This window comes from Micromys minutus, assembly GCF_963924665.1.
Source record: "Micromys minutus genome assembly, chromosome: 31".
Classification (NCBI taxonomy): Eukaryota; Metazoa; Chordata; class Mammalia; order Rodentia; family Muridae; genus Micromys; species Micromys minutus.
Window position 1 is genome coordinate 2,691,303 of NC_137966.1, and position 16,139 is coordinate 2,707,441.

A 16,139-nucleotide genomic window follows, 5' to 3' on the forward strand; every position below is an offset into this window, starting at 1 on the left:
TTGCATATAAATACAGAGAGGCTGATAAAGGAGGGAGGGGTAGGAGCCAAAACACACACACACACATACAAATAACAAACGAATGTGCAGGTTTCCATGCTAAAGGAGAAAATGGCAGCGCCTCATCTGCGTCGGGTTCTTTCCTTATTCTGTTTCCACGAGACATTCACCGGATCAGAAAAGCCCTATCGCCATTAAATCTGACTCAGTAGCATGCAGCTGCCTTCCTGGTAGTCCCTGCTATGGTCTCTTGGATTGGCAAATGAGTCAAAAGAGAAGATGGGAGACAAGGTGTGTGTGGGCAAACATGGGAGGCTGAAGCAGGAGGATCAGGAGTTCAAGGCCAGCTTTGGCTATGCATTAAGTCTGAGGGTAGCCTTAGCTACACCAGATCGATCTTAAAAAAAAAAAGGCCCCCCCCCAAAAAAAGGGAAAGAAACAAAAACCAATGGAGACACAATCATTTCAAAACAAAATTACAATTTGTTTCTGTGGTCTTTTGCACCTCCCTTCCAATTCTGACGGGTGAACAGCATGTCCCCTGACCAGGAAAACAAAACAAAAACAAAAAACCAACCACAAGAACATCTTAAGCACAGGCTATATAAGTCAGAGTCATAACATATTGCACACGGTGACATCGTTCCTGAGCCCTCCCACTGCAGATCCCAGACATGGGCTTTTGCTCCAGCAGTCTCTTGCCTGTCAATGCTGGTGTGATATACCACATCAGTTCCCCTGTTTCTAACATTCCACAGTATGGTTATAGTATTGGCCAAACTCAAAGCTGGGATCTGTTTAACCTCAGCACCTAAGCCTGTGGTGGGGAGAAGTGAGGACCGGTTCAAACGTTCGTCTTCCTCTCAACACCATTCCCCCACCAGGGGGCAGTAATCCAAGTCCAACAGGTGAGCACTAACATCCCAGGGGTGGACTCTTCCAGAGCTGAGAGGTGTGGTATCCCTGATGTCCTTATCTACCAGTTGGTCCCAAGTTGGGTTCGTAAAAGACACAGCCTCACTTGGATCAGACAGTGTGGCAATTCAAACTTTTTGCTCCTACGGAATTTTTCAAGTATCACAAAATCCCTGACATGGTGTGTAAACAAGATGGGTTCTTTTTTTTTTTTTTTTTTTTTTTCTCCAGGATAGAGAGCTGATTGTTCCAGAAGCAGCAGTGTATGAAATATCTAGAAGAATGAAAAGATTCGGGGTTCAAACACAAAGGGCAAGACAGCCGCTCACCACACCGCACTGGGTCAGTGCTTGGGCATAAACACTGGCCATGGGGCCCACAGAGCGGACCTAGGGAGAGGAAAAAAAAAAAAAAACTCAGGACGGATCTTCTAGGGACACAGACGAACATGCCAGGTGGCCCTTCTTGTTCAGTGGCAGAGCTGTGAAAAGTAGTCTTTGAGAAGCCCGGAAGCGCTACTGGTCTGAATCAGTCTTCAATGTCCAAGTCTGACATGTTCCATTGGATCCCATAGCTCAAGGGAATGATCACAGAGCCATGTCTCTGTCCTCTAGGCACACAAGGAAGAGGTTCCCTAGAGAGATGCTGTTGGGTGAGATATGTCCCTGGATGTTTTGTTTTGTTGGCTTGTTTGTTTTTTTTTTTTTTTTAAAGAGCACAGATCCTCTCTATTGAAAGGTACTAGGTTCTTTGCCTCACCTGGAAGAGCTCTCATCTTAGGTGATTTCCTTCCTTTGTCTGGGTCTTTCAGGATTTTCCCTGTGGTCCAAATGCGGCCTAGCTGTCAAAACAGCCCGTGGGGAACATATGGCTCCCGCTGAAGTAGCTGCTTCCGTAGGTGGCGGTAAGGCAGTGCCTGGGTTCAGCCGCTATGGCCGTGTGCATGCTAAGGGATGCAGGGACGGGCACAGGACACATATCCAAGGGCTGAAGGGTTGGGTATGGCGTGTGGAGGGATGGACCAGTGTCTCCTGAGAGCAAGGTCCCTGAGCGGTGGGCCTGCAATGAGTCCCGATAGGCCAAGCACAGGTCCTGTGCTGGACTCTGGAACTGGGCTAGTGTTGGTGGCAGCTGGCTGAGAGTAGGGTAGGTGGGTGGTTGGAACAGCACTTGGGTGGGAGTTGATGATGATCCCGGCACCATGGCCAGTGCCTGGCTCTTGACTGCCACAGCATCCTTGAGGACATTGTCATATGCTCTAAAAGGAAAAAGGCTCCAGTCAGTACGTGGGATGGTGCCAGACCAGTCTATGATGACACATCAGGACACAGACAAGGCAGGCAATCTACCGACTAGACTCAGGCTCCAGGTCTTTGCTTGCAGCTGTTTCTGTCCCTAAACCTCTCTGCTCCTGTGCAGCCCCTGTGACAACACATCTTGGCTGTTAAAGCCTCAGGTAATTTGGGTCCCACCTGCTTCAGTTCACTCGGCATCTCAGCGCTTGGCAGGGTACCATCAATACTCTCTAGGTTCTTCTGGACTAGCTCTAACCCCCGCCGGGTGAATCTTTACCCACGGGGCTCTGTAAGCCTTCATCTGAATGAAGGGGACACAGTGGGCAGTTTTTTGTTATTTCCCCCATTTCAAACAAACAGACCTTTTTGCAAAAGTACAATCAGAAGCATCTGCGAGAAAGAAATGTATGGAGTGTGCAACTTGTTTGAGCAAGGATTTTTCCAGGGTGACAAGCAGCATGGGCCTGGTGGCTGATACTGGCGTAGCCATCCGTGGTCAAGACAGGTTGTGTTCTGACTTGGGACCTTTGTTTGTTTGAGACAGGGTTTCTCTGGGTAGCCCTGGCTGCCTGGAACTTGTTTGCCCTTGAACTCAGAGATCTGCCTGCCTCTGCCTCCCCAGTGTTGGCATTAAGGATGCCACCTACCATCACCTGGCTTGACTTGGGCACTTCTACAAGTATACAGTTAAAGGCAGCCCAGGGAGCAGGGCTAACATCTTAGAGTGGGGCTCCAAAACTGCTGGCATTGGGACATTGAGAGGTGGCTCTTTGGGGACCTCGGGACTTCTACTTCTGCTCCCCAGACCCTGGTCAGTCAGGCCAGCATACAGAGTTTGTCACTACCTGCTGGTGGAAGAGGGAGGTGCCACTCAAGGGCTATTCTGCTCCGTCTGCTCTCCTCCTGGTAGCTATTTTTGATCTCTTTGGCTGTGACTTAGACCAATGAACCCAGGATGGAGTTCAGTTGATAGCGAACTTGCCTAACACGCAGGAAGCTGAGCTTGACCCTTAGCACTAAATCATCTGAGCATGGTGGCACACTCCTGTAATACCAGCACTCAGGATGGAAGGGCAGAAAAGATCAGAAGTTTAAGGATAGCCCACTAGCTACATAGTGAGACTGAAGTTAGCCTGGGCTATGTGACACCCAGTCACAATAACAAATACAGGGACAGAATAAGTGTAGTCATAAATAAAGGAGCAGGTGGCCCCAACCCGGCTCCCCCCAATCTTAAAAATACAAAGCATCAGCCAATTCTCGAAGCCTCAGTCTTAGTTTTTTGAGACAGAGTTCCACTGTTTCTCCTAAACTGGCCTTTAGCTTTCAATCCCCCTGCTTCAGTTTCCCAAGTGTTAAGATTATAGTTGCATACCGCCATACTGGCTTCCCCAGTACCACTTCTGCCAGGGGTCACTCTGCCCATTTTGCATGCAACACCTTATCTGGGGGGAGCTACTGTCTGTCCCAGACTCGGGAATTCCCCCTCTGACGTTAGTGAGGCCTCAAGAGTGAATAGAAGGTCAGTATTTCAGAAATGTAGCCAATCAGGAGAGGACTTACACCAGCAGGATTTCGATACACGTGCTGAGATGCTCCAATGAGTAGCTCGAGACCCTCTGCAAGTCTCTGGTCCAGTAAGGAGAAAGCTGGAGGCAGATCCTGGAGGCCCCAACACAGGCTGCAGCGACCACAGAAGGCTGGAATTTGTAAAATATATGATCTGAAAGAGAATCGCAGAGGGTATTAGCACTGGAAAGTTGCCCCCACGGAGTCTCCTGATTGGTCCACAGAACAGCAGGCAAAGGAATCCATTCAAGGGCTGCGCAGTGCTGGGGTAAGAAACTAGAAAACATCAGGTGCCATTGTTTGGGCTTAAAGGTTTTGGGGTTCAGTCTGTGGCTTCTGGTATCAGCCTACAGGGACAAATTTTTAAAACACTGTCTACACTCCCAGAAAGCTTCAAGATGCTTGCTGATGGGCTACAAACAGAACCACAGAAATCTCTCTCGCCCTCTCTTTGGTTATTATTGATGGACAGAATATGGCCAATGGCTGCTTGCATAGCAACAGTATCTGATCCTCAGCAGGCACTGGAAATCTGATGAAAGAGAAATGGGTGGCTGTATGAGTCTGATATTAATAACTTGGCCTAGGCTTGCGAAGTAACAATAAAGATATTTAAATCGCATTTATTTACGTTACAATGCAGGCACATGATGTGTGTAGGATATTCGTACATGCGGAAGGCAGAGGACAACTTGTTAGAGTTAGTTCTTTTCTCATGCCAAGTGGGATTTAGGGATTGAATTCAGCTCTACTGAGCAATCTCACCGGCCCCGGGAAATTTTCCATTTTCTGAAGACATCTGAAGACAGGTCAATGGGTGCAGTGGGCACTCCTGTGCTTTTTATGGATATTTGGTACATTATTATTTGCCATCAATTGCTCATAACTTCCAATTATTTCAATTTCTGCCTTTGAAAGTATCCATCGGTTTGCGGCCGGACAGTTATCGGTAGAGCCATAGACTTACAGGTTCAATCTGACCTTCGGGGAAGTGGTTTCACTTCTTGAGTATAAATTTCCTCATTTATAAAATGGGTCTGGCCGAAACAACTTTGAAAGAGGTCTGTCTTAGTTAGGGTCCCTATTTCTGTGACAAATCACCATGAGCAAAGCAACCTGGGGATGAAAGGGTTTATCTGGCTTACATCTAAAGTTCACGGACTTCCGGAAGCCAGGGCAGGAACTCCAACCGGGGAAGAACCTGGAGGCAGGAGCTGATGGAGAGGCCATGGAGGGGTGCTGCTCACTGGCTTGATAGGTTTGTTTTCTTACAGAACTCAGGACCCTGGACCTAGGATGGCAACCACCCACATAGGCTGGGCCCACCTATATTAATCACTAAGACAGTTCTCTACAGGTTTGCTTATGGAAGCATTTTCTCAACTGAGGCTCTCTTCTCCTGGGTGACTTTATCTTGTGTCAAGCCGACATAAAACTAGCCAACACAGGGTCACTGCAAAGTTCAAATGAGTGAGTATACATAAAGTTCTGCAGCAAGGCATATAGTAAGTGCTCAATCAATGCCTAATAATCCAAAATCACTGATATCCCAGCTCTGGGCTATTTGTCTTATGGTATCTCAGTGGTACTTCCAAACAGTATCTTTCCAAAAAGTCTGTTTTCGAAGGCAGCAGAAATGGCTCAGCTTTAGAGCGTTTACCTTACAACCATGGGGTAGAATCCTAGCAACTACCTAACAAGTTGGTCACCCTGCCATCTCCTGCAGCTCTGACTGTGATGATAGCAGAGATGGAAGAACACTGTGGTTTCCTGGTTTCTAGACTAGTTGAGCAAACCCCAGGTTCAAGAGACCCCGCCTCAAAGGAACAGATTGGCCTATTACCCTCCTTTGGCTTCTGTAAACACACACACACATACCAAGAGAGACACAGAGAGGCAGAGAGAAAGGAAGAGAGATAAGGAGAGACAGACAGACAGAGGTTACAGTTTTTCTCCAAACAGGGTAACTTGTGTGTTTTCATGTGTGTAAGTGCACATTTGCAGGTAGGCATGAGGTGTTCCTAGGCAGCCATCCAAAAGGCAGTGTTGCTTTTTGGGACAAGCACTCACACTGGAACCTAGGGCTCATTGATCATGCTGCGGGCTAGCTAGCAAACACTGGAGATTTTCCTGTCTCTCAGATTGCAGGTGTGTCTGCCATGACATCTGTGGACCCTGATGCCTGAACACAGAATTCCCACGCTCACAGCAACCACATTACAGCCTGCGCTGTCTTCCCAGCACTCCAGACAAGAAAACTTACTGCCCATGCAGATGTGAAAGTTGTCACCTGCCCCTTCCTATTCAATCTATGTGATGACAGCCCCTTGGGAAATGAGCTACTTGTGAGTTGCTGTGGTTTAAAGCACATAAGAAAACTTCCCGGGTGAGTTGCTAGTCTCTAGGTACCAGTGACTTCTTGGGGTAAGCTGCTATTTTGTTTCTGTGTCAAACGCTGGGTATATCCTGCGTTTCTTTGCAGAGTGGGAGTGATATGGGTACGGGGGATTCTAGGCATGAAGGAAGGCCCTCTCTGGATGACACCACTCTTGAGGCAGCCGATTCCAGCCCCAATGATCCTCTCAGGTCACTGCCTTTACCCTCTCACCTTGCAGGGTAACTTCCAGGAAGTAGTGGGCATACTCCTTGAGGCATTCTTTGGTCTTCCGGAGGCAGGTGGTAGACCAGGTGTGGCAGTGCTGGTCCTTCTGGCTGATGGAGGCCAAGAGGTAGTAGTCCAGAAAGTGGGCCGGCGTGGGCAGGCAAAGGTCCCAGCCGAAAGCCTCCAGGAGCAGAAGTTCTGTGGTCAGCAGCTCCTTCTTGGTGAGGGAGAAGTTTTGGCTGCTCAGGATCCTTGTACTGTTTATCTGATCCAATTTGGGCACGCGGTCTTCCCGGTCCTCAAACTTACCTACAGGGAGGCAGAAAAAGAAATTTACTAGAGGAAACAGAACTCAGGGTAGCAGTTCATCCCCTATGATGTCTGGATGCTGTTGACAGTGTGGACAGGAAGGGACAGGGAGGAGGGAATCCCCCCCCCCAACCACCCCCAGGAATAAAAGGTCACATTTGGATTTGGAATCCTCAAGACATCACTCCCTGCTATGTCATTGTCATATAGAAAGTCTCAATCTCTCTGTAGCTCCAAACTGCAAGCAAGGGGAACTGCTGGCTGGATGAGGCATTTGTTTGAATCCATGAGATGATGCACAGATAGGCCTAGGACATCAAATGCAGCGGGGAACAGTCAGGAGCCGCTTTTAGGTTCTAGGAGAGAGGTTTCCCCATTCTCTGTCTGGCCATCACCCATCCAGGCAGAGCCATATGGCCTTGCAAGTCTGACCCCATCTTTCCAGGAAGGGGCTGTCCACAGCTCACCACTGTCCTCCATGAACCTCATATTCTAACCATCTCAGTTTTAGTTTAGGTTGCCTTGGAAACAAGGCTGCTTGGAAGGTGAGTTCAGAAAAAAGACTGGAAAGCTGAGGAAGGAAAGAGGGAAAGGGAGAGAGCCCCAAGGGGATCATTTAGAGGCACAGATGTGGACCACTGGAGCCTGATCACATACGAAGAGATTCTGAGAAATGGTTAAAAATACAGGCTTTAGATCCTGGGTTATACCTTCAACAGCCATTAACTGGCTTCTCCAGCACTAAGGCTGGAAGCTATTGGGGGACATTATAGGCCCACTGTGTGAGTTTCTGTGCGGTGGAGACTTCAGACTAGGCACTGATTTCTTAGGATACCACTTCATATCCAGCAGTGGACTCTATCTGTCTTAGAGTTTTACTGCTGTGAGCAGACACCATGACCAAGGCAAGTCTTATAAAGGACAACATTTCATTGGGGCTGGCTTACAGGTTCAGAGGTGCAGACTATTATCATCAAGGTGGGAACTTGGTGGTGCTCAGATAGGACTGAACATGGTGCAGACGGAGATCAGGCAGGCATGGTGCAGACGGAGCTGAGAGTTCTACATCTTCATCTGAAGGCTGCTAGTGGAAGACTCACTTCCAGGAAGCTAGGGTCAGGGTATTAAAGCTCACAACCACAGTGACACACCTACCTCAACAAGGCCATCCGTCCTAATAGTGCCCCTCCCCAAACCTATACAAACCATCACACTATCCCTAGAGGTTCTTTGAAAGCACTATGTCTCCTGGACTTGTCTGCACAGCTCTGTATCCCAGAATGCCCTTCTCCATCCAGCCAAGCTTGATGTGTTTCTTACTTCCAAGTCACTGCCTCAGGCAAGCCTTCCTTAACTGAGCCACTTGAGGGTCAGCCTTGGCCTAGTCACTTGTGATCTCCAAGCAGTCTCACAGGATGCATAGCAGCTGCTATGTGGTGGGAAAGACACGGATGCCTTTGCATACCTTCTCATGGCTATGGCCACGGACTCCCGGACCCCATTAGTCACCAGCTTCTCCATCTCTCTGGAAAGACAAGAGCACCACCCTGGGCTTCTCTGCAGACACTCCCATTCTAAATGCAAGGATGCCAGGGCAAAGATAATGCAATCTGGGCATCCCGAGATGTGTCTCATTAGGGAGCCAGCAACAGCCCTGAAGGCTGGATGGACGTGAATTCAAGGAAGGAGAGTAAGTGGATATACATACACATACACAAATACATAAACATATACATATCCATCGTATACATCACATACAAATACATATACATATACACCATACATAAATACATATACACCATACACATTATATACATATACATAAACATACACAAATACATATACACCATACACATTATATACATATACATAAACATATACTACATAAACATCTACATAAACAAATACACACACACATACATAAACATATACATATCCATCATATACATCACATACAAATACATATACATATATACCATACACAAATACATATACATCATACACATTATATACATATAAACATATACTATACAAATACATACATACATACATACATAAACATATACAAATACATATACACCATATACATTATATACATATACATAAACATATACTATACAAATACACACACATACATAAACATACACAAAAACATATACACCATACACATTATATACATATAAACATATACTATACAAATACATACACACATACATAAACATATACAAATACATATACACCATACACATTATATACATATACATAAACATATACTATACAAATACACACACATACATAAACATATACAAATACGTATACATCATATACATTATATACATATACACAAACATATACCATACAAATACATATACATAAACATATACAAATACATACACACACATAAAAATACATATACATAAACATGCAAATACATATACACACATACATACATATACATATATACACATATACATAAACATATATAAATACACACACACACACACACACACACACACACACACACACACACACACACACGGCAAAAGCAGAGACTACTCTTTCTGTTCAGGGGCGAGCTCCTTCCAGAACGCAATGGGGCTACCTGCGGCTGCCAGCAGAGGGTGTGGCCTTCATGGAGAGAGCTGGAGCAGGAAGTACAAACTATCCAAACTATGGCTGCAATCGGTGCCCCAGTGGCGTTTGCACCTCACACCCAGGTGCCCTCCTCCTCCCCCACAGGATGTGGCCCATGGACGAGGACCCTCCTCTGTGGAGTGCTTTTTTAATGTTCTCCCTCATCCTGTGTCCTTCAAAGTTTAGTTTAAAAACCTCATTAATGTCACCACCACCCGGTTCAAAGACCTCCTGCAGTTTCACTGGGGAATTTATGCCCCCTACGTTTTTCTTCAATAACCACACACTTAACTTTTTAAGACTTTAAATTTTCTGTTAAAGAGTAAAGAAAAACAAAGAACTTTTAAAGAATTTACAATTTTCTTTAAAGAATATTTATCTGTTTTTTTTTTCTTTTTTCTTTCAAGACATTGTCATATTCTATAGCTCTGGCTGGCCTCGAACTCACAGAGATCCACCCACCTCTGCTTCCTGAGTGCTGGGATTAAAGGTGTGTACAATCATACTTTGCTTTTTAGTAATATTAATTGTGTGTGTGTGTGTGTGTGTGTGTGTGTGTGTGAGAGAGAGAGAGAGAGAGAGAGAGAGAGAGAGAGGGAGGGAGGGAGGGGAAGAGGGAGAGAAGATGAGTGGAGGGGGAGAGAGAAAGAACCCATGACTGCAGGTGCTCTTATGGGCCAAAGAGTGTCAGATCCCCTGAAGCTGTAGTTAAAGGTGGTTGTGGGTCCTGGGAACCAGTCTTCAGCCAAGAGCATCACAACCTCTTAGCTACTGAGCCATGCCCTCCCCCCCCCAATTGCCCAGCTTTCCCTGAACCTTATACAGAGTCGAGCTGATCTTTGGCACACGTAGTACGTTGAAACTCTCACCCCCAACTGGTGCTGGTGATTGGATTCTCATCCTCACACATGCAAGGAAGTGCTCTACCACTGAGCCACACCCTGGTCCCCCCATGAGGATTTTTATGGGGGGGGGTAAGGGTAGCAGGAGCATAGTGTCAGAGTAAGGTTCCTAGTCCAGGCAGGACTATACACTGTGCTGAGGGTGGCCCCGAGACTCTGCCGCAGCAGCATCATGGCTGGCAGCCAACCATCTTTCTGGAGGCACCAGCTGATGTGTTCAGTCAGATTAGGCTCCTCTGCCACTCCCTGCTTTTCAAACCTTTCAGAACCTTGTGCCCAGGCCTTAGAGGATTAACCCCCAAAGGAGGGGGTCACAGCTTACTGAGAAGGGATCTCACTTTCCTGGCTCCCTCTACTCCCCATACATGCAGGGGAGGTCTCTTGGGGGACCCTCCACATTGCAGGCTTCAGCCTGGCAGGGCTGGGCCTGAATCCTCAATGAGTTTGCTCCCGTGCTAGCTAGCGGCAGGAAACCCTCCAGGCCCTTCTTTTGTTTATGGCTAGAAATATACCCCACGTGGAAAAAGAACGATCATGCGGAATAAAAAGTGCCTCTCCAGCACCCAGCACACAGAATGCCACAGAGTCTCTCCACACCGAGTCCCCAAAGGAACGCCTAGCATTCCCAGGGCTCCAAACACAGATGATGGGAGAGATGTGGTCTCTGGTCCCTTCTCTTTGTTACCCACAATGACTTCAGCTTCCACATTGTTTCCCACTTAGCAGCCAGGTCCGGCTTTATGAGTTTCCTAGCACTGCACAGGAGCAGACATCTCCCTCCTCCGGCATCTTAAATGCTCTAGCCCTTTGTCCCCACCACCACCAAGCACCATTATACTTAGCCATTTCCGCTTTATGGGCAAAATGCACAGAAGACTTGTCTGTGGGTCTTCAGGGCTGCACCCAGAGAGATGCTAGGACACAGACAGGAGTCAGACGAAGGCCAGTCTTTCCCCAACTTCCTTGGCAAACTTTTAATTTCGAAAGTCTTTGAATCAATAGAGATCAGAGGAGGAGGAATATACCCAGCTCTTCTTCCCTGTCCCCCGGCTGCAGACACTTGGTTCATACCCCGTTTCCATGTGTTCTGTATAATTACTGGCTTCGAAAGTTACAGATGGGCTATGCCACCATCTCCAGCACCCTAATGTCTCTTCCTGCAAATAGTAAGATAGTAACAGCACCAGAACACCACCCTGAATACAACATCTTTTGTTCTTGAGACAGGGTCTCCTGTAGTCCAGGATGGCCTCAAATTCACTATGCAGTTGAGGCTGTCCTTGAGTTCTGGTCCTCTTGGGATAGAGGCCTGCCGACCCTAACATTCTTATGTTCAGCCCATATTTGACTTGCGCCACAGATTCTGAAACACATTTCCCATCCCCATTGGTTTTGGAAGCCAGAGCCAAACTAGGTTCACACAACAAAGATTCTGAAGTCTTTTCTGTCTGATTTCTTAGTGTTCTGGGTACACAGAGTCCAGCTGTCTTCTTAAAACATTCCCCATTCTTGATTGGGCAGATTGTTTCCGTCTGGCTCAGCACATTGTGAACAGTATGCAGGAAGAACACAGAGATGAGGCCCAGTCCTCCATGACACATCTTGCTGGGATTTACAGATATGGTTGATGTAACCCTGCTCCAGAAAGGCCAGGTTGTATTTCTTAGCTAAGGTGACGTCATGGGTTCTTCCTATTCTAAAGATTTCCCTCTTTCCTTGTGAGATTCACAAGGGACCTGTAAAGCCACGGTGATGCCCAGAGGTGGATTGTCCTGTTTCCCTACAACTCTGTTTCACTGGCTTGACATCTGTGGATGGTAGTTTCCTGAGTAAATTATTATCCTGAAATGAAAAAGGTTGTTTTTTTCTGTTTTCTTTTAATTTTCTCCTTGTCTCAATTTTAACAGCTAAAAGTCTTGACATCTTTGTTTGTTTGTTTGAAACAGGGTTTCTCTGAGTAGTCCTGGTGTACTGGAACTCTCTTTGTGAGAGCAGACTTGCCTGAAACTCATGGAGGTCAGCCTGCCTCTACCTCCTGAGTGCTGAGATTAAAGGCATGTACCACCACCACCTGGCTGACACCTTTCTAATACTAAAAACAACCACGGACTTATAGAAGAACTCACAATGTCTCCCAGAGATCAGGTATGTAAGCAAAGTACTTCCTATGTTCCATCTGCACACTTAGCTACTTAAGTGGCAACCCCTAAGACTGGTGAACAAAGATCTGGCGTATTCTTGGCAGCTCATACCAGTGGGCTAAATGGCTAACCAATTCCAACCCAGTGGCCTAAAACTCCCACCTTCTTAAAAGAAGGTATTCAGTTTTTATAAAGTGTCAATTCTCCTGCTTCATCCTCTCGAGGGTTAGGATTACAAAGGTGAACCAAGGCACCTGGGTTGGCTTAAGACCATTAATCTTGTATGTAAGAATGTCGGGTCTGCACGTAATTTTGTATATCACGTGCACGCCTGCCAGGAGAGGGCACTGGATTCTTTGGGACTGAATGCTAGATGGTTGTTGTGGTGGTGGGTATATGCTTGGCCCAGGGAGTGTCACTGTTAGGAGGTGTAACCTTGTTGGGTAGGTGTGTCACTATGGGTGTGGGCTTTAAGACCCCCAACCCTAGCTGTCTGGAAGTCAACCTTATCCTAGTAGCCTTCAGATAAAGATGTAGAACTCTTAGCTCCTCCTGCACTATGCCCGCTTAGATGCTGCCATGTTCCCACCTTGATGAAAGTGAACCTCTGGACCTACAAGCCAGCCCCAGTGAAATGTTGTCCTTGCTTGCCTTGGTCACTATGTCTGTTCACAGCAGTAAAACCTTAACTAAGACAGTTGTGAACCACCATGTGGGTGCTGGGAACCAAACCACGGCCCTCTGTAAAGCTAAACACCACACAACAGGAGATTTACCATTTTAAAATGTATTGTTCAGTGACATCATGTATTTCACAATGGTTGTAACCGTCACCACCACACATGTCCTGAACCCAGCATCTCGCAGACCCGAAACTTGGTCCTCACAAAACACTGCCCACTTCAGCCCTGGCAACCGCTGTTCTTTCTTCCTCTATGAATGGGGCTGAAGACTGGCTCATCTGCTCCTACCTACTTGTCCTGGCAACCGAACCAACCACAAGGCAGACGCAGATCAGACAGGATTCTGGTCAGAGCCAAGAGAAGAAGCATTGTTAAGTGCTGTTCAAAATAACAACAACAACAACAACCCACCTCTTTACTCTGGAAAATTTATGGTACAGTAACAAAATTTTTAAAGCAGCGACAACTGGCAATGCTTCTGAAAGTAGATCCGACCGACACTGGTCTCCGTTTTTAAAAAAACCCCTCTGCCCTCATCTGAGTACATGAACCATAACTGGATCAGGAGTTGGGACTCTGGCCACCTGGCAGAACCGTGGCGGCTGGTTACTGCCTACCCAGCATGGCGTTCGTGAGAGCCAGAGGAGAGCTGGGTCAGAGGGACAAAAGCTGCTCCTGGCTTTGCCTGCATGGATCTTTCCAGGGAGCTATAGGAAACGCCAGGTTGCAGAGGTAGGAGCCTCACGAGAGCTTTCTTGCTTGTCCTGCAGGGGACTTGGGTGGAAAGGACCCTACCAGATGCCAGTCCTTTCCAGGGACAGTGAACTGAGGTCAGGGTCTCAGGAGTGACAGCTTAAGAAAAGCAGGCTAACACAAAATCCCTGAAATATCTTTTTCCCCCTTTCTTTCTGTCTTTTTCCCTCCTCAGATTCCATTGTCCTCAGAGAGATGTGATCACCAGGAGGGGGACAGCTCAGCCAGCTTTGTTTATCGTAGCGGATCCAGTGACTAGAGAGAACAGAGCTTCTGGGGGACACCCTCTCTTGAGGCTCAAATTTCCTATCCCCACTTAGTTACCTCTGTGCGAATTTAAGCAATTGAGCTGATGCCTCACAGGGCAGCAGAGAGGGCTCAAGGGACATCCCAGGGAACATACCAAACAAAGGAACCCTTGACACGTGGGATGTGCCCATCGGCAGTAGCAGCTGCTGCTGTATTATTTCCAGAATATGATATTTATTTTTTTATACTGAACAGACAACTTTGAGAGTCCAGTCAATAGGGCACAGATGACCCGCTAGGGTTGACAGCTAATGTCAGAAGGTATTTTCTCAAAAGGTTCTGTAAAGGAGTAGAAATCGTTCCAACCAGAGGCATCTTCAGCTCCCCCCCCACCGGATGTACTGGGTTCGAGAGTGGGTGTTTGTAGTCCCAGCCTCCTTCCTTACCTAAGGCACCTTGAACGCAGCCAGTTGGTAATTACAACGCCCGGGGGACAGAATTAGACAGAGCAGTGCTGGCTCGGAACCTCTCCCCGGATATCACGTCTCAGGAATAGGATTGCTTCCAGCTGGTGAGCACGTGAGAATCTGCCCACCGAGCTGTGAGTTATGGGAGGTGGACCCTTGATTGTTGCTGCACCCCAGCTTGCTGTGCACGCCCCCCCCCCACTCCCACACCTGGCTACCCTGAATCTATGCAGGATCAACCCTGGCTACCTGCTTCATGAGGCCAGGGCACACATCTGCCACGAAAACCACCAGAGCACAACTTCTGGCCGAAGGATAATACTCAACAGATAGCTTTGGTCTTCCTTCATAAATGAGCAAATGGTTTTAAAGTCTAGAACCTTCTGTATCGCAAGCATGGACCTCATATACACGGTCCCAAGGCAACCCAGTTTCAGAGGATGACCTTGTGGGTGTATGTTTCCCATAGGCCTGGGTGTGAGGCCAGCTGTGGAGGCCTCTTCCTGTCTAGCCACCACCCCAGGCTCCACAAACACTTTCCTCTTCAATTTCCCTTATGCTAATGAGCGACTGGATTCCAGAGCTTTGCCAGGGAAGACTGTAGGCTTGGCAGGGTGTTTTCTATGAACAATAGAATTGACATCTGACACACTACGTTAGGGTCTCCTCAGTGAAGGCGTCCTTCACCCAATCCCAGCCTTTTTGTAGTTAATGGTGGCAGATAGGAAGGATACTTCCTTTGTCCCCAAGGCAGGGAACAACATGTATCTTTCCAGGAACTAGGGCACACAGGGAGCAACAAGGCCATAAAGCTGATCAGACAATAGCCCAGAAACCACCTGAGGACATCATCCTCTGAAGAGATACGGAGCACAGAGGTCAGACAGAGGTCAGAGGCTCAGCCAAGTCACTCACTGCCACATACTCTGGGCTGAGACTCAGCCTCTTGGGCCTGTGCTTTTTGGAGCCCGGCCCGAGACGTGGGAATGACAGGAGGAGTGGAGTGGTATCCAGGGCACTCAGAATGGTGCCCTTTTCTAGATCTTGCTTCATCCAGAATTAGCAGCATCCTCGGGTATAGGTACAATGACAGGTTTCTGGATGTACCTTGATAAAGACACAGAGAGAGCCAGGGACAAAGAGGAAACGGTCCCTCTGCATTAGTTAGTGTTTGGTGCTCGGTAGGAAAGAAAGGCAGTTATGACAACTACATAGCTTGGGGACCAGACAGCCCCAATCCCACTGTTTCTATGGGCCTGCTGCAGCTGGGTTCACGATCTCTGTTCTCTGTGAAGATGCTGAAGTCAGAATCATTCTGGAGGAACAAACCTTCAGTACCACAGTCTTTGAGCATATCTGGTATGAAGGTGAACCTGAGACCCCTGTCTGACTGAACTGCCTCCTCCTGTAAGAACAAAGAGAAAGCTCCCTTCCTCTCCCTCTCCACAAAGCAAAGACACTTGGTCGACGGGTGTCTCCAGTGTGCGCATAGAGCAGGCTGGGTAAATAATGCATGAATGGACCTACGGACGGATGGGTGGAGGGAGGAGGGCCAGCACATTTCTGATGGCCGGAATCAATTCCCGAGTCCGGTTTGGGGAGGGGCCTAAGGTGAGGCTG

General features: G+C 47.5%; 1 protein-coding gene across 1 annotated transcript in view; it reads right to left on the reverse strand.

The window, feature by feature from the left end:
* Nucleotides 1-1,752: 1,752 nt before the first annotated feature.
* CCNJL (cyclin J like) overlaps nt 1,753-16,139 on the reverse strand; it is a gene marked incomplete at both ends in the record, with an annotated part of 54,136 nt that continues 39,749 nt past the window's right edge. Inside the window, 3 exons of the mRNA XM_080942220.1 lie at nt 1,753-2,173; nt 3,774-3,933; nt 6,388-6,690. Coding sequence (XP_080798346.1) covers nt 1,753-2,173; nt 3,774-3,933; nt 6,388-6,690 — 884 coding nt within the window. The remainder of the gene's footprint in view (nt 2,174-3,773; nt 3,934-6,387; nt 6,691-16,139) is intronic.